The sequence below is a fragment of the Schistocerca piceifrons genome, chromosome 7 (genome assembly GCF_021461385.2).
Source record: "Schistocerca piceifrons isolate TAMUIC-IGC-003096 chromosome 7, iqSchPice1.1, whole genome shotgun sequence".
NCBI lineage: Eukaryota > Metazoa > Arthropoda > Insecta > Orthoptera > Acrididae > Schistocerca > Schistocerca piceifrons.
The window spans coordinates 236,666,934-236,691,719 of NC_060144.1; the positions used below are offsets into that span (position 1 = coordinate 236,666,934).

At 37.1% G+C, this 24,786-nt stretch overlaps 1 protein-coding gene across 1 annotated transcript in view; it reads right to left on the minus strand.

Annotated features, from left to right (window-relative positions):
* Window positions 1-23,341: 23,341 nt before the first annotated feature.
* LOC124804887 (RING finger protein 141-like) overlaps window positions 23,342-24,786 on the minus strand; it is a 47,773-nt gene continuing 46,328 nt past the window's right edge. Inside the window, exon 4 of the mRNA XM_047265256.1 lies at window positions 23,342-24,228. Within this exon, the coding sequence (XP_047121212.1) occupies window positions 24,072-24,228 (157 nt within the window). The 3' untranslated portion in view covers window positions 23,342-24,071. The remainder of the gene's footprint in view (window positions 24,229-24,786) is intronic.

Genomic DNA, 24,786 nt, shown 5'->3' on the forward strand with positions numbered 1-24,786 from the left:
AATGCTGGTGCACACACAGGTGTTTCGGAGCACATAGTGCATTGTCCATTGTTGGATGTGGAACTCCACGGCAGACCACCCTTATGTGTTCACACCATCAATTATGACTGCAGTGGGCATGGGACCATTGGATTCGACCGTCAACCAACGGAAACTTGTCAGCTGTTTGAGTGAATTACATTTTTGATACACTAGGTTGATGGTTGTCTCTACAAATGTTGTCATCGAGGTGAACGGTGGTGAAACATGCAGCACGCCATGTACACAGGCTGGCAGGAGCAGTATTATGCTATGTGAGACATTCTCCTGTGCTTGCATGGGGCCTGTGGTAGAAATCAAAGATACGCAGACAGCTGTGAACCACCTGTATTCCTTCATGCTTGATGTCTTCTCCAACAATGATGTCATCCTTCAGCAGTATAATTTACCATGTCTCAGAGCCAAAACTGTGCTACAGTGGTTTGAGGAGCATTGTAGTAGATGTAGACGTCATGTGGACATCTGCTGGGTAGACTGTTCACCGGGTGCAAGTCTTTCAATTTGATGCCACTTCGGCGACTTGGGCGTCGATGGGGATGAAATGATGATGATTAGGACAACACAACACCCAGTACCTGAGCAGAGAAAATCTCCGACCCAGTTGGGAATCAAACCCAGGCCCTTAGGATTGACATTCTGTTGCGCTGACCACTCAGCTACCGGGGCCGGGCAGCATTATAGTTAACTTACATTGATGTCTCGGTGACTAAATTTGCTTGATGTTAAGCCCCATGGAACCCATCAGGGTCACTATACAGGTGCCATCAGCATGTACGCAAATCAGCCACCCATTATTTATGTCAGTTATATGACCTATGTGTAGGCATCTAATGCCACTTACCTCTACAAAACTACCAACAAATGTCAGATCCCTGATACCCAGAATCAACGCTGAATTTCATTCCAAAGACAGACAAACAAGTTATTAAGCAGGTGGTCTTAATGTTTTGGCTCACAGTGTAGGTTTCATATCAACAATGCCCAAAGTTGTTTGCGGAAGAAGACAATAGTAAAACACTATACTCATCTTAATTCTCTTGATGTTGAAGTAGTTGTCATTGTTCATAGTTCTGTAATATAACAGGGTATGGTCTCAATGCAAGAGTCCTGGATTTGCCACATTTCTGAACAAAATTTGCATCCCTGTAGTCAATGTCTCATAATACGGGTGTATCAAACAGAATCATCCAATTTTAAAAAATCATAACTACTGTGTTATTCGAGATACGTGCGTGAACAACATTCTGTTGGAAAGAGCAAACTCTCGAGTTTTACATGGTTCCCACTAGATAGCAGCAGTGTGCTCCCACTTCAGTTCTGGTAAAAATGGTGTCGGGTCAACAGAAAGCATTTTGTGTTCTACATTATGAACAGTGTCGGTCAGTAACAACTGTTCAATGTGACTTTCGTACTAGGTGTGGTGTGGATCCTTCTACAGCACAGAGCATTAGATGATGGCATGAACATTCCAAGAAAGAGGTTGTTTGTGTGAAGGCAAATTGCTGGGACATCTCCGAGTGTTTGACATGGATGTTAAATGCATTCACCATAGTTTCACAAGGAGTCTGCAGAAATCCGTTCACTTTGGGGCTCAACATGCCTTCAGTATCCATCTGGCATATGTTGTGTTAACTTTTACACTGAAACCATACAAAATTCAGCTACTGCAAGCTCTTCATGAAAGTGACAAACAACAATGTGTGGAGTTCTGTAATTTCGTTCTTGGCAAGGTGGAGGATGACTGTCTTCTTCCACACCTGCTGACTGCAGTGTGGGAACAATTTGAATACTGCATTGACATATGCTGTGCATCTCAAGGGTGGCATATTGAACACCTATGAAAAGGTAAGAAAAAAAACTTTTTGAGTTTCCTGTTCATCAAAAAACAAAAGTCATTGTATATGTTTATTAGTTTCAGAAATCCAGACATGCCAAATTGGATCATTCTTTTTGAAACACCCTGTAGTGCATTCAGTTGAGATAATGATCAACTTTACTCACATTAGCAAAAAGTATCTGACTGAATTTTTAAATGAAACACCTTTTAAATATCACTTCCATATATTTCAAATAATTAAATTCAGAACAAATCTTTAGTAGATTCATTTTTTATACATCTTCAACACTTGAAACAGACTGACCTTTTTTGTGACCCTCTGCATACCAGCGTCAGAGATATAAAAGCAATGCAATGATATCACATTTCAAGTAACATACTTTCATTAATATCAATACAGTTTAACTGATATAACATTTATGTAAAAAAATAATATTTAACTTATGAGCATATTTTGTAAAATATAATTTGTTAGGTATTTTTTAAATATAGTTTTTAATAGTGGTCTTTTTAATAATTTGTGTTTGCTGAGAATAAGTCTAGCTGCTAATACTTGGTACAGTAAGCAAGACAGATCACATGAGATAATTAATGTTTTCAGATAAAAAGCAAAAATGTAAAGGAAATAATACAAAATAACAAGCAAAATGGATCCCCAAACACACACAGAGAAAATATGTTTAGTAAATGCTAAGAAATATTGCAGGGACAAGTATTGCATCAGGGTGTTCATTACACACAACTGTATCATTATCTACTACTGCACAGGTGTTACCAAAGTATAGGTTCATTTCAGATCCCAACTAACAAAAGCAATAATGTCATGAACAATAATTCATTGCAATCCTGCCATTTTTGAATTCAGAAACATACTGGTTAAACATTTTTGTTTCTTACACAAGGTGGAACATGATCTTTTCACGAACAAACAACATTTAAATCGCAATTTCTGAGTGATAAATCCACTGTGTTACATTTTCTTATTTACAGAATGTATATGATGCTAATCCTGCTTACTTTGTGCAGTTACAATGAAGTGCTAATCGTTTGCATATAAAAACACGTAGTGAACTTCATGCCAGTTTGACATTTGTTGCCAGCAGTCAGTAGAATTACCTGCTTTTAATAATCGGATGAATTATATAATCTCTTTAAGATATGTATATCTGAAACTATCCGTTGCTGGTGCATACGGTATCTGTGTAAGCAAAACTAATTTATTTGCTTATTAGAAGCTGGAGCATACAATGCATTGTGAGGAAGTAACCATTGAATTTGGTAACCAATGATTTGAAATTGCCACCATTTCTAAGAGGGCTTTTTAGTGGTATTATCTTTGCCTGTTTCTTGTTTAATAGCATTTCAAAATGTTTTAAATTTATTCTTGGACTGTTTTATTTTTTATGTGTTGTGGCTGACACATACCCAAAGTCTGATACTATGTACTTCATTCTTCCATCTTACAAGGTCTGCAAGGGAAATTTGACACATTTTTCACTCTGGCAAGTTCAGGCCTGGTAACAAAAAGACTTGTTTTGGAATAGAAAATGATAATTACTTTTTCAACTGTAATGTGTGCTTGTCACGGAGGGCTGTAAAAATTTTGTGAATTTTAATAATTCCTGAAACAAAGCTGATATCATATATTTTACACAATGGACATACCTGAACTCTTCCAGTACCTCACACTTAGTGTCAGTCCATGACATATACACTGTCAGTTTCCGGTATATCAATACCACTTGTGTTCTGGATGCCTATCTGTTTACATGGGGCTGTCACTTGTCTCTGTTTCTCTGTACACTACTTATCACATGATTTTGTTTGAATTTTCCAACCATAACTCAATGTGGGAGATTAGAAAGAAAAGAAGAAGATCAAGTATGAAGAAAAGTAAATGCACGTAGCTTCAGAAAGTGGGGTGCTCATAAGAACTTGTACATAATTTTCAGAACAATTCTGATTCACAAAAATTTGGAAAATATACCACTGTGTGTGGCTTCGCTTTTTGTTGTGCTTATCTGCGACTCTGCATCTCCACTACATGGTGGGTAGCAACTTTCCTTTTCATAATATTGAAAATATACTATTCATAGACATACGAGTCCTTCCCATTTGCTGGATAAAGAATGTGAAGCTTGGTTAGATAAGTCAATATTCAAGAGTCAAAAGAATGGATTTCCTATTAACAGAAGTCAGTTGATAGAAAGTGATGAAAAACTTGTTGCAGATCTGAAATTGGATACTGTGTTCAAATATAGGAAACTATGCAAAAGAAATTTTTTTTTCCAAAGACACCCAGAATTACACAAAGAATTCAAGAGATAATGAGTAAATCAAGATGTAGTATTACAGAAAGGAAGAGTGTTTAACTGTTTGAAGAATCTGAGGACTGTATGGATGACAACAATTTGAAAGATTTTTCCAAACTAACAATGCATAATGGAATGAAACTGGATCCTAAGATCGTCTTACAAAGAGAGGAAAACACTGTGTTCATAAAATTGGGAGTGATGACTAGGAATGTTTAACAGTAATGATGACAGCCTGTGCTGCAGCAAGGATCTTTCATGCAATGATTGTTTTTAAATATGACTGACAGGTAACTAATCTTGTCCAAGATGAATGGGGAATAGGTAAATTTGTGTCTGGGAAGTGGTTGATGACTTGCATTCAAGTGACCACTTCCCTGTCTGGATCCACCTCACGGGCAGAGCAGTCCTGAAATGAAGCCAACCATAATGAATGCTTAGCAGAGTAAACTGGACACCATACAGCCAGTTTTTCAACCCTGAGATAGTGTTCAGAACCAAATGGACCACACTACTAGCATGATCCATCTTTCCACTGATGCATCTATCCCCAAGTCACATCTGCTATGAACCTCACAGCCTTTTCACTCATGAGGGCAAAGACACAAAGGACAATCAAAGAGAGCAGAATGAGATCATGGCCATGGGCATCCACAGAAATTTTCAAAGAAGGGCAAGATTCAAAACTTGCCAGTTTTGATATAACTGATTTAGTGAGTTTGAAAATATGTCATGCCCCATGAACTGCATCTGACAAGAATTATGCAAAGCTTATTGTATCACAAAAGAATGATAATTATCTACTTAGTATTTTTAAGGTAGAGTGCTTTGGGATCCAAACAATAAGCATATGTGCAAAGTAAACTATGGGAACTCCAGATAAGAATATCAACAATGTAGGAAAAGACAGATTTCTACTTACTGTAAAGAGGACACGTTAAGTTGCAGACGGTACAACTGAAAGACACTTACATAAAAGTTTCAGCCAAAGCCTTCATCAACAAAAGAGAGAGACACACACCACACCATTGATACACACAAGCAAGCAAAACTGATGCACACATGACCCCCAACTGCAGCATCTCGGGCCGGAATGCTGGAGTTTGAAGTCATGTATGCATGAGGTGTGCTTGCTTGTATGTAGGTGTCTTTTAGATGTGCCTGTCTGCAACTTAATGTGTCTTCTTTAAAGTAAGTAGCAATATGTCTTTTCCTAGAGTGCTGAATATGCAAAGTACATTTTTATGTTGTTAATATGAACGTGAATGCCACCTTTTTTTTTATTAATTTATTTGCACTCCCATAATGTCAAAGTAGAATGATTGAGGAAAATCCTGCTGGTTATCAACAAAAATGCCACATTAATATCAATCACAATTGAGAAACAGGGAATAAAAATTTAAAGAGGCTTATTCAACTATGATGTAATTTCAACACTTTGTTTGGTTATAAAACTTCAGAACTGTTTACAGTAGTGGATTTATTACATTACTTTCACAATTTCTATTTTCTAGTGTCAACCGACGTAGCTGAAGTTGAAAAAAATGTGTTTTGAAAGCTACTTTTTTGCTTGGTTATGTAAGGTGTAGTACAAGGCCAACACAACTATATGAATGTAGAAAATCTCCCGAATCCATCCTCAAGTTGGCCAATGGAAATAACTTTTAGCAGCATAGATCTGCATCAACGAAATCCCCATCTCTCCAGTGTGTCACATGAAAATGATAAATTTGTACCTCTGTGACTGCATGTGGCATTCAGTTGCACCTGTAGACTTTGAGAAGGTGCCAGTATTGGAGAGTACATTTTCTCATCCTTCTCTCTCTCTCTCTCTCTCTCTCTCTCTCTCTCTCTCTCTCTCTAGTGCAGAAAATTTTCTTTTGGCTGATGTATTTGGAATTAAATGTAGATGTACACAAGTATAACATTACATGGCCCTGTTCTTCCGAGTGTATTAAAACAGATCTGTCAAATAAAACTAAATGAAGAATCACCAAGCCACCATGGATTTTCTTTTTTCACAGACAAACGGTAAATTGCTGTTGTGATTTCATTGTTCATAAAGTGTAGGTGGCATCCTTATAGAATACAGGTGCTTACAGGCCTATTGCTGCCATCTTAACGTGTTTGGAATCGGCGATGAAATCCACATGACAAGTGTTTACCCAATTCCTTTCTGCAGCTTGGTAAGGGCTGAAGAGGAAGCAAAAGAAAATGATTAAAGGTATTATTCTGGCCCAGTTCTGTAAAGGTTTGTATTCATCTTGACTGCAGATCAGTGTCAAAACTGCAGCTGCCCCAAGGAGTTGGCATAATCTCCCAAGGACAAATTGACAATAAAGAAAACCCAAGATATGTATTGATTGTGAAGACTGCAGTATTTCTTGACACTGTCTGCAATGTTAAATTTGTGGTTTAATGCAGTCACAGATAATGCCTGATAGAAATTTGAGAGAATTCTTTAATGAATAAAAAAGCTGTACTTAGATTGCAGGAGGACAAGCACCCCTTCTTGGGTTTTTGCAGACACCTATGGTCAGGTGAAGTGTTTTTGGACTTGATAAATAATTACAACAGTTCTTCAAAAATATAATGGGTAGCCATAATGAAGATATCTGATATCCCTACTGAGGTAGGGATATCTCCAGTCTACACTTGCAGGGACATCATACAGGTAAAGACAGAATACTTACGTTCAATCAGGCCACTAAAAACCAGGAACCAGTTTCTACCACCATCGTTGATTTATGGAGCACAGTGTTTGGGGTTTCCATTCCAACAACTCGAAGGACTACAATTGTCCCTCTTCTATGTGCGAGCTTTAATGGGCGTTCTCTTGGGTCAAGTAGACTACATCAGGTAAGGACTCAATCCCACACAGCATGTTACAGTACCTCAAACAGGTTGCAAAGGAGATCCTCCTATCCCTTTCAGTACAGTTTGGTTGACTGGGGACTTTCCTGACTTGAGAAAGAAGCAATTTTGATGCCCTTCTGAAATCAGGGAAGGACCGTATGTTACCCAGTAGTTACCACAGCATAGCTCTCATTAGCTGCATATGCATATAGAAAGTACGGTCATGTACCATCTGGCTTGGGTCCTGGAATCATTGGACCTAGTTAAGTCATTTCCAGTGTGGGTTTGAGATATATCATTCAACCCTGAACAACCCCACCATGCTGGAGATGAATATATAAAATCATTCCTACACTGACAACACCATACACGTATCTTCTTCGATCTTGAGAGGGCCTATAGCACCACTTGGAAATGTCCTGAGATTCACAAATGAGGCTCCCAAAGATGGCTACCAATATTCATATGGTCCCTCCTTTCCAGATGATTTTTTTCAATGTTGTGTTGGTGAAGCTTCTTCCAAGCACTTCACGCTAAAGAATGGTGTCCCTTGATAGGTGGTTAACATGGTTACCATACCTGAAGAATATTGAGACCAAAGGTTTAAAGGCATTGAATTTTTAAAAATGCCTCACCCACAGGTCATGGGGAGCAGAATGAACATGTCTGTTCCAGTTTTATAAAGCATTGTGTGATCCCCTCTTGACTACGGATGAGTGTTTATGGCTCAGCTAGGCCATCTTATCGTACGACCATCAATACCTTTGACCATGGGGGGTTCAGTTCACAATGGGAGCACATAGGACAAGCCCAACTCCCACCCTCTGTTTTGAGGATGGTGAACCACCATGTGTCGTCCAATGGTGGATCCACATGATGCATCAAGTATACAAGCAGCCTACTCTCCACTCAACAGAACCTGGTATTCCATGTTGTTGCTCACACTCCAATGGAGTAACTATTCAGGAAAAGGCAACAAGCAACAAAGTCGATCGGGACTCACATGTGACATGACCTAGTATCTCTTAATGTGGACTATATCTCTGTGGTTCATCAAGGTTGGAGCCATTTGCCAGCCTGGATAATATGGAGACCCAGAATTATTTTAGATTTATCAGTGTGCCAAAAGAAATTTACTCCAGGCTATGTTTTAAACCGATGTTTTGCAGAATTTTATCTGTGCAGTGTGACTGTGTTTTTGTTTACACTTTGCACAGGGTTATTACATCAGCTGTGCTGAGTTATTTCCAGAATGTTTTCTGAAAATTTGCTTACCTGGTACATTCACAGTGAACGACACTGAATTACATGTGATCTTGATGGTGCTGGAGAAAATGTGGTGTCTTCCTGTTACCAAATTCCTCATCTGCACTGTCTCTGTGAGTCTCCTTCAGGCTATCCATCACAAGTATCTTCAACTGATCTACAACACCCTTTTCCACTTACAAAGACAGGGCAGAGAGGTGTCATTCTACTGGGTACCAGGGTATGTGAGCATCCATGGTAATGAAGCAGTGAATAAAGCACCTAAGAATGCCTGCTTGGAAAATACAATTTCTCAATTTGCTACCACCGTACATGCAGTTACCATGCTGTTTAGGCACAGTATCATTTGCCTGTTAGAGGGTGAGTGGTTAGGATTGAGGAACAACAAGCTGTAGTCAGTGAAACCTATGACATGGCCATGGTGTACGTACTCTTAACGTGCTTCCTGAAAGGATGCTGTCCTCTGACGCATATATTCCTCCTTTGGCAAGAGGATCTGCCAATATGCAGTGTTTCTGGGGTACAGGTATCTGTACACATTTTAACAGATTGCATTTTTTACCAACCCACGGGGCTGCAACCAACTTACCAACCTTTTATTTTAGGAGACACTGAATTGAATGTGGTCCATGTTTTAAGAAGCTATGTGATGTCTAATCTTCTCAATAGCATCTTACAAGATTTTCAGGTATTTTCATGGTAACTGCTTTCTCTACTATTTTTGCATTCTTCACTCAGACGCAGTTCCCTGTTACACTATTTTAAATGTTGTGTAGTTATGCTGTTTGTATTTTAATTATAAACTGCCTTGAGGCACACATCTTTTTGTTTGTGTGTGAGAGTGAGAGGGTGTGTCCGAGGGTGGCGGAGGATTCACTTTTATATTTTACCTTTTGGTGAATACTTTTCACAAAACAAAACGCATACATATCCAGTTAGTTGGGTGAGGGCATCGATGACCTTGCTGTTGAATTCCCTATACACATTACCAACACAACATGGTTTTTAGTACAATAATACCATGGCTAAATGAGAAACAGATTCAATTGCAATATTTTTTTAGGGTCATATGAATGTTTCTCATCTAATATTGCAAGTGTGTCAGTTGTGTGAACAAAATGGTGGTGTTTGGTTTCCAATAAACTCAATGCATATTGCACTGTCAATGGATGTTGCCATCTCTCATCCACCCAAAGTGATTTGGAGGACGACAATTGACAGTTTCCAAACGGAAATGAATTTTACAGTCATGTGTCATGAACATTTTGCTCTATTTTTGAAAGAGGCTTTGAATAGGATTGATTTCAACGATTATATTATGACTTGTTTTCAGTAGCCTTAATCTATTCACAGTTTAGGCTATTGACATGGGAAAATTAGGAAGTTCACTTTCAGAAGAAAAAGGTACCAGTAACAACAAAAATGAAAACTCGGAAATTTTGTTACTTCTCAGCTCAGATCCATTTAATCTATTTGAAGATAAAGTTTCTTGCTGCAGGAAGTGTATAGAAAAAGATGCAGCGTGGAAAGAACCTGAAACTAAGAGATCCTTTTTCACTTTCTATAACAAAATTTGACAGATTCTAAAGTGTGTACATTGTAACAGTTCAAGTGCTTCAGTAATGCAGAAGACATCAGTGGAGAGTAATGATGGAAGGCATAATGACAATTTACATGAAAATGTAGGGAACAGCTCAAGAGACATTTTACATCAAAACACCCCATTAACCAAGAAAAGAAAAAAAAAATCAACAGGCCTAATTTGGATGATTTTTCACTTAATCATAATATCATTCCCAAAAACCATTTCACCTAGAAGTGTGGATAAAATTTTGCCTTCAACCTTCAAATGGCTGTTAGTTTGGCCAGAAAAAGTTGCTTCTACAAGCAAGAAGCCAAGGATAGAGTGCATAACATATATTTTGACATCAAGTGCTTACAAAGAGTGCTATGGGGAAAAAAAGCAAAACCTAGAACAGCAAAAGAAGGGAGAAGAAAAAGTAGCGAGTAAAGAGAAAGAAAATAAATTATCAAGTGAAACTGACTATGAAGAAGAAATGGAAGGGCTAGACAAAATTGTTACAAAATATAAAGGAAATAGTTTTTTGTACAGGACCAGAGTTAAATGGAGGTAAAAATATACAGAGAGAAAAAAGCAAAGTAAATGCAAACAAACAGACAGTGATTTTAAAAAGGGGAGTTTTGTTACTGTAAAAAGTGAGAGCAAATATTTTTCTGGTAAGGATGAAAAAATTAAAATCAAAAGATTCAATGTATTAACATGATGAAGATGAGTGGAAATGGTATGGAAAGAGAATTAAGACAATGTGGTACACAAGAGATGATGTTATTCATGAAGTCAACACCAATGAAGGTCAACATTAAAAGCACATTTTGTGTAGTGACATCTTAAGATATGTTAATTTCAAAACAGGTTTTCTAATATTTCAAGTAATCTTATTTAATGTGAACTGCAAAGAGCCATTAGCTGAAATCAGGTTCAAATTAAGAATCTTCTCGGGTATGGTTTGTATTTCAAATGAAAAACTCGCAAAATATAAAAAACTTCATAAAATATATAATGTAAGTTTAATAAAGTACAGTATGAAAGATAACTTTTTTACAAATGTCAGCCACTATATCTATATGTAAGTGTGTCAGCTTCTAAATACATTGGTGTCAGCTATTAGCATTAAACATGTGTTGTGTAAGTTTCACATATTCATTTTCTAATTAAAAAAATTATAATCCACTTAGGTACTGAAATTTTGTGCAAGCCACTAGAAAATTACTAAATATAGTGAGCATTCAGGTAGGTCCTCAATATAAAACTCTGCAAAAATTTTACTTTTGGTGTCAACTACTGGTGCACTCCACCCTATTTAAGTATCTATATCTGAGAACTGAAAATCTCTGATAGCTGTAGGTTATATATCAAGGCTTAATGTAAATAAGTCTCAGTTTTTACAGGATATAGATAACAGTCATGCTTTGGCAATTCTCAGTGTAGTCACATAAACACTAAGAAAGTGAGGTGAATGAGGAACAGCTACCATGACAACAATTTCTCCAGTATGAAACTTCCTGGCAGATTAAAACTGTGTGCCGGACCGAGACTAAGTCAGGTAGCTCAGTTGGTAGAGCACTTGCCTATGAAACACAAAGATCCAGAGTTCCAGTCTAGGTCCGGCACACAGTTTTAATCTGGCAGGAAGTTTCATATCCGCACACACTCCACTGCAGAGTGAAAAATTTCATTCTGTAAACAGCCCCCAGGCTGTGGCTAAGCCATATCTCTGGAAGATCCTTTCTTCCAGGAGGGCTACTTATGCAAGGTTCGCAGGAGAGCTTTTGTGAAGTTTGATAGATAGGTGATGAGGTACTGGCAGAATTAAAGCTGTGAGGACTGGTTGTGGGTCGTGCATGGGTAGCTCAGTTGGTAGAGCACTTGCTCACGAAAGGCAAAGGTCCTGATTTTGAGTGTCAGTCCGGCACACAGTTTTAATCTGCCAGAAAGTTTCATACCTGTGCACACTCCACTGCAGAGTGACGATTTCATTCTGGAATTTCTTCAGTAATTAGTTATTTACATGTTTTATGGAACATATATGTGATCTCTCACTATGATGTAGAATGTGCCTGTTAGTTTCCAAATTTTACATTCTGTCAACAAAAAATATGGCACATGTTAATTACTTATGTGGCTATTAAATTAATCTCAAGATTTCTTCAATTTTCTTTTCACATGGCGGTTTACCTTAACTGTGTGTGAAATCTCTCTCTCTCTCTCTCTCTCTCTCTGTGTGTGTGTGTGTGTGTGTGTGTGTGTGTGTCAAAAACAAACAAACAAACACACACACACACACACACACACACACACACACACACTATTACACATTAGAAGTGGTTTCAGATTTTGTTTCACATTAATTTTAGAATCTGTTTCATTCTTCATATTGATAGGTAAGTGCTCAAATACTTTTATGGTTTAACAGCTCACTCCCTTCTGTAACACACTTAAGGCTAACAAGGAACCCCTTGAGTGCAAGGTTGCAAATGGCCAATGGTGTTTATGCCATTTGACATTCCACAAATTGTCTACACACAACCACAATATTGGCTTCTAATGGCAACAAGGGGGCATGACTGTAGGTATCCAATGGTGAGCACAGCGTGAGGCTAAGGAGTGTCGTTGAACTGCTTAGCTGACAAGTAATTCACAACAGTGCTACAGTGCTAGTGGTGCTGATACAAAGCAAAGCAATGACAGTGATAAACAAAGGAAAACTGTATTATAACTACAACAACAGATGCCACAGTTTACATTTCATCATAAAGGAACCCAAGGAATTTTGCAAAGTGAGAAAGAAGTGGTTGATGAAATATTAACATTTCTTCAAGATGAGCCAGTGGAATGTGTGGTGGTGAACATGCTCGACTGTACAGTGTACACAAGGAGTACAACGATGACAATATATACTTAACAAGTGAAAGTGATACTGAAACAGGTGTCAAGCCATGTAGTTTCATCATCCTTGTCAGACAGGGAGTCACAAATCCTGTGTCTAGTCAAATGTAGTACAGGACAATCACTGTCCAAGTAGCGGGTACTAAACATAATTATGTGCATGAAAGATTATCTGCAGCATCGTAATAAAACAATTATGAACATATTTTGATAAGTCTCCAGCAATATGACCACATAGTACATACAAAAAAACTATGAATGTTCAAGGGAGAACAAGGCACATTTGTTACAAAAACTGGTGTTTGCTCAGGGTCAAAGATGCTCCATACAATGTACAGGATGTCTATGGTAGCATAATACGAAGTTGTGCACATCAAAGTCCATCCAACATACATTGCAGTGATTTCAAAGGAATCAGTGGATGGTTGCATAACTTCAAACATTACTAAAGAAGTGGAACATGAAAGCTAACAAAATTTCAAACAAAGTATCAGCTTGATGATGCACAGCAAACTGCAGAATCAATCCAGAAATATGTAGATGAGATAAACAAACTTGTCTCATCATTCAATAAGGAATATGTTCTCAACTCTGATCAATCAAGATTTGAAGAGGAAATGCATATGAAAGGAACCCTGGAATCAGAGGTACCAAGAGAGTTGTATCAAGATCAACTAACACCAATGTTTTAACACAATTGGCAATTATGCCAACTGTTAATCTGGGTGGTAAATTGGCTGTGAGAAGTTGGAGGTTCTCTGCCTCCTATGATTCTTTCTTGTGTGCATGATCTTGCAAGCGCAGTAGGGAATATTTACATCACAGCAAACAAGAATGGGAATATTGGCATAAAACAACTGCAACTATGGTATGAGCACTGATTTTGGCCAATAGCTGGTCAAAATAACTTAGCTCTGCTCGATTCCTAGTCTGCATATAAAATCATACTCCTCTAGAGCACTATCCCTCCAGAAAAGTGTGCGACACAGCAGTTTATACCACCAGGGACCACTGGACAAATCCAACCTCTGGATTTTATTTTATTTTATTTTATTTTATTTTTTTTTTTGTTTTTGTTTTTTTTTTTTTTTTTCTGAGCCTATAAACCATATTATTGCACTGTCTGCAGCTATGCCTTAAAGGAAAGCCAGTTTCACAATAAGCTCCTCAACAGACTGTTTTGCGTTAAGTTGCATGGCACCACATTCTATCAATTCTCATCACCCATTACACCAAACTGATTCTATATTCATTCTTTAAGGGTGGATACCTAGCTGAATGTCCTGCATGGTTTGTGACTCTCAAAGAATTTGTCCTTGATCTTGATGGTGTGAACTGTTGTGATCACTGTGCCTTGCCATTTTTCTTTTTATATTCATGGTGCAAGGTAATGGTTTGTTCTGAACATTTCTTGAATGTTGACAATGTTCATTTTGTGAAGTGTAACACGTACATCCCATATAAGGCTGATGTCTGCATCTCCTGGACACTCATTTTCTGTCGCTCTCCTGATACACATGGTGAGTCTTTAGCAGTTAATATTTTTCCTGTCGTAATTGTTAACATATCACTTTCAAATGAGCTTCACTAAACATTGAACATGTGACCTCGCACTCAGGGGGTTCCTTGTAAATGATGGATGGTTTAGTCCTCCTCCTGGTATTATACTTATCAATGTTATTGTTGTCTTTGAAATGTGACTGTAATCACACCTGCTGGTGTAGTGTATGTGTGCGTGTTTTATCTTTGTTTAATAATAGCTCATTTGAGGACATGTTAATTTTCAAGAAAATGTTATTTACTTTTTCGAGAGTCGAAGAACCTCCATTAAGCTTGATTATAACACTCCCATAATTACTGAACATAATTATTTCAGATTCTTGGATATGCAACAAAAGGTATTTTTTTGTTTGCTTGACATAGTATAATGTTAATCCCTGTGAGAGATAGACTTTAACTGCTTGCTGTGAACCATTTTTAGCCCTGTATGGTCATCTTTGATACGGCTGTATTTGGGTAGGACAGTAGTACATTGAAAACCTGACACTTTCAAGCATTCCTTTAAAGTCATTAGAAGGTCACTTACGAAGGTTATATGTATAAGTTGATCAAATATCAAGCCATGGGAGCTTCCTCATTTTACATTCTTTCACCACAACTGTAATTCGATTGAAGTGCAATTTGTCAGTGAAATTCTTGCTTTTTTTCATGAAAATAAAATTGTGTCTTCCATGAAAGGAGAACACTATTAATATCTGACCACAATATTTTAGTTTTCCAAGTATAATTTTTTTATGGTCAATACAATCAGAGGCCTTGGCAAGATTACAAGATGGTGATAGTTCTTCCAGAACATTGATGTCACATCATGAATGGCTTTTCTTTGGAGAATATATTATGAAAGCCATAATATGGAGCAATTATCAGTTATGAGGTGAAAATTGAGTGAAGTGTCCCATTTTAAACCATTTTATGAAATTTCACTGGCAGGAATAAAATGAGTCTGTAACTGACAGTGAATTTTTTTTATATAGATGGGTGTGACAGCTACATATCTACACCTTTAAGAAAAAATCACTATAACAGACTGGCTGCAGAAAGAATGAAAACAACAAAAGATTTTAAGAAACTCCAGCTAGCCTCATTCCTCCTCTTGGGGACACAATGATTTTTGTGATCTCCTTATAAGCTTTACGTTTGAAACTAATGTTTGTCAGATATATAAACGGTGCTGTGGAAGTAAATACAATGCATCTGTATTTTGCTGTTTAGTAGCACATACATGTTTGCTACCACATTCATTTGTTCATTCATTCACACATCATGTTCTGTCAATCCCATCATGAAGAAGAGCCCTCAGGAATGTGAAATGAGTCACATTGTACATCAACACAGGAATTGTTGCATACTATCTTGCTGAAATCAAAACTTTTCACAAAACTTATGCTGTGATAAATAGACAAATTGTAATATCCCATTTACTTTATTATTTACATAATTTGCTTTGTGTAAAAAGAAACACATACACAATTAATTAAAGTATCCAGAATTAATCACAGTAATACATTGGAGGACATTACAGAAAAGGCACCTTGACCAAACATGACAGCATCTCATTCAGGATTTACTATCTGTAGTTCAGTAATGTGCCAAATTACATGTCTTAATTTATTGTTACTGAATGACGATTTGGCACAAATGGGTTAACATTTGCTATGTGCTGCAAGATCTACAAATTGTACTTTTAATGGTATACTATATATCATGCAGGAACAGAATGGTCACACAATGTGACATAGCTGGTGAGACAACACACATGTATGTTCAATTTCACAATATGCACACAAATACCATACAAAATCTGAAATTGGGACCCATACTTCAGGAGATGGGGATGTAATAACATATGATGTACATCAGCACATAATTGCTTCATATGGCAAGAATTATTCCTAAAGAAAGATTCACATTTAGCAGCTACATATTCACTTCTTCATTATTATCAGTAACCTTGAAACAAGCTAAACTATTACTTGAAAAGTATTCTACACTCTTATCTGGTGCAAATTCATGTTCATTCTGTTTCTTATGCAATCCCCATAGCCTCTTAAATATACACTTTAAACATAGACAAGGTTAAAGAGTACATTAACTTGCTGCTTTTACTTATTTTATCATGTTCAATACTTATAGAATTCCTGTGGTTTTTTTATTATTTTGCCTGGAATCTTGATCGTCAACTGCATACCATTTTGCATTATACAATGTGCATCTGCTGGCTAAAGCAGACAGAGGCAGTTTACATTATGTCTCAAAACAAATTTATCCGGGGTTAAAACAGTCCTCCATTTGGATCTGTGGAAGATGGTTGTTTTGGGGAAGGAGACCAGACAGCGAGGTCATCGGTCTCATCGGATTAGGGAAGGACGGGGAAGGAAGTCTGCCGTGCCCTTTGAAAGGAACCATCCCGGCATTTGCCTGGAGCGATTTAGGGAAATCACGGAAAACCTAAATCAGGATGGCCGGACGCGGGATTGAACCGTCGTCCTCCCGAATGCGAGTCCAGTGTCTAACCACTGCGCCACCTCGCTCGGTGATCTGTGGAAGAGCACAATACTGAGACAAAGACAAATCATCAAGTAAAATCAACATATTTAGTATCCTAGAGATTTTTAAATGGATTAGAAACTACTGAAGTAAGTATTCAGAGGTTAGCACAGTTTCAGTATGAGAAACTGATTTGTATACCAACCCTACTAAATGACTACAATGTGGAAATCCATTTAACAAAAATAAAATACTGTTGAAAACACAGGCTGGCTTCATCCAAAACGTGAAAGACATGAGATCACAGTATAAATAATTGCAAGTTGTTGCTAGAGAATTTGTTTTCCCATTCCTTTCAGCTATGTTTCTCAATTACAATACAAATTAAATATAATGGATAGTTATCAAAACGTGAAACAGATAAATTAATAATGAGAGATAAAAAACAATAAATCTGAAATACCTGAAAATCAGTGGGTCCACATCTACACAGATGGCTTGTTAATGGAGAAGAGAGAGAAATGTAGGTGTTCGAGGATAAAGAAAAATTCTCTCTTTGTGTCAAACTTTAGGACCAAATCACTTGAATTTTGAAGGTGAAGTTGAAGCCATCAGAACCGCAATAATACAGCTAAACAACTTTTTATACACATTCAACAAATCAGTTATAGTTTGTGATTGCAGAGTAGCAATATAAGCAGTTGTTGACACACTAGATCCAAAAAACATTCAATCTAAAGAAATCCAAGAAGTAATTAAATCACTATAACAGAAGAACAAGCCAATTGCAATTCTTGTAACCTTCTCACTGTAGCTTAGATTTTCAAGCCAAAAGGGCACAAAAATTAAACAGATGGGAAAAAACTAACATGTCATATTTTTCAGTGAAATACACAGTTAAACAACATATTTTAAGAAGAATTAAAATCATCCAATAAAATTTCTTGGGAGGGAAAGATCTGGAAGAACTGTACAGATGACTCAGTAGTTCCTGATGGACAAAGAAGATAAGCCGTAGCCATATTCAGATTGATTACTGGACACGATTCACTGTCTGCCCACCTTATAAGATCTGCATCCTGTTGTCTCCAGAATGTGTTCTGTGTCACAAGATTGGTTTGATGTTGAACAAAGAACTTTTAAAAGAGTGTACAAGATTAAGTGATCGTAATTCAGATTTAGCAACACTGTATTGGGAAGCAAGATGAATGATGATAATTCATGTGCCAGAAGATTGAAATAATTGCAATAATAACAATAATAAAAAATAATAATAATTAATTTTGTTCTAATGACACTCTTCTATGGACTTTGTCCCATTATACATGTTCTAATTCTAGATTTCATTTAGATAGATACTGCTTGGGTAAAACGTTAACCTACTTTTTTCTAAAGCATATCATACCATTTTGCAGGATTACTAAATTTTTATTCTTATTTTTTCAGAAATAATATCTGCAGATGATTTATATAAGAGGGATATTTGATTCTGTGGTATTTCTCATATTAATGTTGTTCTTAATGGTTTGTTTCACAAAGTTTTGAAACTAAAATCCAATGTTTTGAATTAAACAAGTCACAACTGAGTCTTACTGCCAGAGACCAACTCCCTGAAATCTGGTCCTAGTACTGGATTCTTTATTCTTTTCACACATTACTTTCTTTTGGCTTCTTTTTTCTTGGAATTTTATTTCCCTCTCCGAGCTTTCATCGCAGGTTACAGACCTGGTGAATCATTATTCAATGTGGTCCTAGCGCGCGTTGGTAGTCCTTGCTGAAGCTACATCATCTCCCTCACCCTAAATGAACTACAGGCAAATATGCTATCTGTTTGCAAATTTTGTAAATTCTGTGTGTTTGCACATGGTGACTTTTTGTGTGTTTTGGTCCTGAGACAATGAATGAGGTCAGAATTTGTGTTATTGTGTATAAGAAACTTCCTAAAATCCACATTAAACCTGGTTGGCATACAAGATTAATAATGAGATATACCATAAGGCCTGGTTCACTTTCATTTCTTGCAAACTATTACTCTGTGTGGTACACTACACTAGCAGATTTATTTTCTTGGGATAATTTTTTTTTAAAAGATTATTTTGACCTGGCCCGTATGCTTCTGTATCGGTAACTCTCCAATAACATACCTCATAATGAAGCCTCAACTTCACACTCCTGCCAAAATGTTATAAATCTTCATATATCCACTTCAGTTACTGCCATAACCAGATGAATGAGTCACAAAGCACCCAAATTATGTTCAGCAGCAACCTCACTGGGTGTGTTGTTCCTTGCCTAAAGTTTGGAGGTAGACATTTATCTGGTTGGATAATTTTTTTGTGAGCACATCAACATGAAACACTATACAGCATTTGCAGTGAAGTTGGTATACAATAATGCTGTTCTCCCAGGTGGCTATTGGCCATGGTTCCAATATGGTAGGAAATGTCAGTGAGAGGACTTCAATAGGACATAGTCAGAAAATGTATGACACATATCATATACTTGCATCTTTCACACCAATGTGCCAAATGGGACAGGGGTTGTTGGGTGCAAAAGTGGCAAAGGAATGGGCAAGGACTTGTGTGTGCTAGGTGAGAGAATTCTGTCTGTTGCACGATTCTATATAGTAGATATAGCAGATTCAAGGCTGTAAATTTATAGTGTTCCTGGTGCAAAACTAGTGTTTTACAAAGAAATGGAAAGGTTTTAGGTAAAACTACTTTTGTGAAAGGAAACATTTTTTTCACACACACAAGTGTCTCACAAATAATAGATGTAAACACAGATGAACAGATATCGTTCTTTTTCTCTGAATTTCCAATAGGCATCTATCACACTTGTACACAGTTGACTGATAGCCAAAATATGACCACATATCTACAGATATGTGACTGGCTTGAGCAGTGTTTAACAAACAAGAAGGCTCTGAGCACTACGGGACCTAGTTTAACAAACACAAAAAATCAAGCAAAGTTCCATCACTTTGGCCTCAGATGAGCCTGTCAGGACTGACTGACCACTATTTCATTCTCAACCAGAGGCAGCATCTGGATATGGTATGGAGGGGTGTTTTGGTCAGCACACTACTCCCAGACAGTTTTTAACTAACGGAACCCAGCACATTACACAGGAGGCCACACTGTCAGGAAACAACAGGGCATCTCTAGTGTTGGTTTTAGTAGTTTCAGCATTTGCAGTCATGGTCACTTTCTCTTTACACGATATTGCAACAACTTCCATAGTTGTCTTTATCATGTGGTGAGCAGAGATCTCATTGCTTTCTATGGTTGGAGTCCAACCAATCAGCAACAAAATCTATGCCGACTCCCGACAAAGGAAAGTGAACTTCTTGTAGTATCATATAAAGAGAAAATCAGCTCCAAATCCAAAACTTGTAAGCCATAAATTTTCCCTCGAAATTCTGAAGGATCAGCTCTTAAGTTTCTAATATTAGTTAATGATTTTGCAGACACACTAAGATTGTTCACTGATGATACTGCTGTCTACAGAAAGAGTCATTACTGGCTGTTTGTAAGCAAATTCACACAGTATTTCTGTTTGTGTGATGATTTACAAAGATCTCTAACTGTGGTGTCTGATTATAAGTTTAATGGTAAATTACTGGAGTCTGTCACATTGAATACTGGAAGATAATATAAAATAGTGATACAAAATGAACATGAGAACTTAGTAGTAGGAAAGAGGCACCTAAATTTCTGGAGTTCTTATCATGTAGGCAAATGAATTCGGTCATACTGCTAGGATTGTAATAAGTAACAGGTTAGTACAGACGACATGAAACTGTAAAATGAGATGTTCAAAGAGTCTTGCCTGTATCTATAAATTTAGGAAACCTGTATGCGACGACTATAAGCCTTCTACTGAATCATACAGTCAGTCATTTCCATAATGCTCCATGTGTGAATAAAACAGGACAGAAATTCAGTAATTTCCTCTAGCATACAGCAGCTTGCAGAAGATACACATAAGTGTGTATGTAGATAGCGGGGCAAAATATTCTTTAGTTCAGGGCATGACAAGAAAAGTGTGTGTGTGTGTGTGTGTGTGTGTGTGTGTGTGTGTGTGTGTGTGTGTGTGTGTGTGTGCGCGCGCGCACGCGTGCGTGTACATGTGTGCATGCGTGCATAAAAAAAGTCATTTTTTGAAAATATAATTGGACAGATAAAAATAAATAAATAAAAAAATACTCAGCAAGTGGGGCCAGGAGTGAATGCATACAAAAGTTAAGGAAATGTACAAGCTTTTGTAACCAGTGGCTTCTTCTTCTTATTATTCTTTTTCTGGCGAAAGAGTGGAAGAGGATGTAAGAGGTATGAAGAAAAAGAACAGGCGAGGTTTAGGAAATGATGAGAATTTTGGAAAATTCACCCACAACTTGGGGTCAGGGGAGACTTATTGGATGGATCACAAGGAAAGACTGATTGTTGGAGACTGCACCAGACGAGATTTGAAAGAGCCTGAAGGTGGAAGATAGGATAATAAGCAAGATAGAAACTACTGACAAAACATTATGCAAGAGTTAATAAGAGCAGAAAGCAAAACTAAAAGGTAGTGAAGAAAGGAATACTTACTGAGAAGAAATTCTGAGACCAAAGAAATTAACAGAAATTAAGGCCATGTGGCTGGTGAGGACTAATTACTTGTTATAACGCCAGTTCCTACCTGTGGAGTTCAGGAAACTGGTGTTGGGGGCTGGGCAAGGATGAGATGGCACATGTGGTGGAACAGGCATTGAGGTCATGACTTTCATGACCTTCAACAGAATACTGTTTATTAGGTTTCTCCTATATTCCACCTATAAACTCTCATGTTTTCAAAGGGACGACTTTCTGTAACTCACTCCATTTCCTAAACCTCGCCAGTCTATTTTCTTCAGGAGGAGGATACAGAAGCTTCTATTCCTGTGTGTATATTGCTTATTTTTAGTAAGGAACATCTTGTTATTCCACAACACACAAAGTGGGCAGATGTCATCAATCTCAATATACCACATTATTAGAATTCTCAATGTCACAATTCCTGAAAGCATGAGAATAGTATAAATAGCAAAACTAGCATCCCTCATGACTCAATGCACACCATTACTGACAATACAAAATCAACTGACACACAATTTATAAGTGTCCTCAGTCACCATGTGACCACCTGCCATTTACTGTGAAAAATGCACTTGGAGGATGAGGATGGGGACAATGTCATGCGGGTGAGGGGGTGGTGCCAAAACTCTTGGGCCACAAAGCCCTTCTAGAGCATCAAGTCATGAAGGTGAATTTATTTGACATAGCCATCTCTCATAACAGCTGAACACCAATGGAGTTAAGATTTAAACTTTAATAAGACTTGAAAGTGCTGATGGCTAAGGCCCTTTCAGTCACCCGGAGTGCATGTTCCTTAATATTGTGTCACCATAGCAGATACCACAATCAGTTAAGAAAACAGGAAATTTATAAATAAACTGCATAAATGATGCAACTTTCTCAGCAAATTGCAAATTTAGAATAGAGAAGTAGATAATATATACCATTCAAGAGTGCCCTAAGATCATACACTAATGCTTCTGTGAATTTTCTGATGGCAAATCAGACATTTATTAATTGCATTTTCAATTTAGTCTCTCTCTCTCTCTCTCTCTCTCTCTCTCTCTCTCTCTCTCTCTCTCTCTCTCTCACCCTCCCCCCCCCCCCTTTCCCCAGCTCACACAGCTGTGGCAGTGGTGAGAATGATTATAATGTTACACGTCAATTACAGCAAATAGTCATGTCAGGGCAAATACATCATAGCTGTGATACTAACTAATACAATAACAAAATGCAAAATTGATTGTCTTATAGGGACAGACAGACTGAAATGAGGAGGGCAAGAGGCAGTAGGAGGAGGGCAAGGGGAAAGAGGAGTGCAAGGAGAAATACGAGGGTGAGGGGAAAGAGGAGGGCAAGGGGATACTGGTACTTTCTTCATCGACCGCACTCTTGTGCCTTCCCTGTTCAATATTTTAGTGAAGCCTCTTAAGAACTACTACTAAACATATCTATTTTCCGAACAAATATGATTGTATTTAGAATATTTTCTTGTGAACAGGTAGCAGCATACAAACTCTGAAAATTACTGTTAGCAACCTCCCTGTTTCACAAAATTTATCATTAGTGTTTCTGTTTACCATACACAGAAAGATAAATGTTTGTTTAAACCCGACTAAAGTGATGTACTCTCAAAAATACATATATTCATCATAACCATAAATAACTTGTAAGTTCATAAGTTACATTAGAAGGAAAGGAAGAAAACCCTATCAGCGCACACTCCGCTGCAGGGTGAAAATCTCATTCAAGAAAACCCTACTTTGAACACTTTTACATATTTATGTAAATTTTATAATGATGTCCAATTTCATCACTAAATGGCAGTTACAATAGAAGGTTTGTACAAACATATGCAAAATTCTTGATGAACAGTCAGTGATACAATTTATTCGTGTCACTTATTTATCTCATTAACAGTGGGCAAGAAATAATCTGTTCCACCAAATGACAAATCCACTACATTGTCAGTGTTGGGTATATCACAATAATATATATATTTTTAATACTGATTTCTTACATATAGTCATGACTCACAATCTGGAAACTCAACACACTTGCAAACCGCTACCACAATAGTCACTACAAGGAAAAAAGGAAGGGCAAAGAAAATGTGAGGAATAAAGAAAAATGGTAAATAATATTACTGCTGGGGGTAAAAGTTTATGGCAAATAATGAATATAATGAAACAAAATTAAAACATTGAATGTAAAATGGAATAATTTTTTATCCCTTGTGTAGTTTCTTCAATACATGTATGACGTCAAAATAATTTATAATCAGAAAATTCACAATATTTACACCAATGAGTGAGTTTCTCTTCACTTTTCCATGACAATTTTTCTAAGAATTTTCAAATAGCTTGGGATCTGCAGTACATACATATGCAGAAGTGATTAATTATAATTTTACTTTTCACTTCAGATTTGGGTTTCTGTAACACGATTTTACAAATTTGTATGTGTGTCAAATATAACAAGAGTTACCTGTTAAAATTATTCCATTTCTACTAGCTGGCCATACCATTCATGGTCATGAAACCATATCTATCATTCTTACACATAAAACGTGTAACAGACGTGCAGGTGTATTCTGTCTGCATTTTATTTCATAACTATGACATGATAGTGCTGGACAGTCAGAGGCATCACTTTGGAGTGCCTGATGTTGAGGGCAATCCCATGAGAGCTGAACATATTGCTTCATTTATTTCATGGGCTCCTGGTACTTCAGAAATAACCCAGCTGTCATCAGTACTTTCACACGCTTCACGACATATGGGACATGTCTTGTGATTTACATTCCTGTAAACGAACGGCACAGATTAAATACTGCCATGACATATGAAAACACAGAGCTGCATGATGGAAAAAAAGTGAGAGAAATCAAAGATCATAAACTTCTCTCAGGAGTTGTAATTCACTTGTCATATGAATACAGGAGGACGTGATGCAGCTGAATGAAAATGATCAAAGTGAAGAAACTAACAACTTAAGTCTAGTAGCAACATCTCAATGTCACACAGTAAGTGTTGGCCTTTAGTATGTCATGTCTTACAGCAATCTAGAATACAACAGTTCCTTCACGACTGTGAAAGTCATTTTGTTTGTCCGAAAAATGCTGCTATCATCTGAGACAGTACTGTTGAATTAAATTTTTAAATAAATTCAACTCTTTTAGTGCTATATATCCACTGCTTAGGCATTTGGTTTTACTAGTCATGACTGACTGATTTGCAACAGTATATTTTTCATAAGTTTTGTACATCAATGACTTCTCAAAATTTGAAACTGGTGAAATATCATCAACCTCCTTCAAAAATTTCCATATTTATAATTAATTATGAGTTGCAACATTCTATG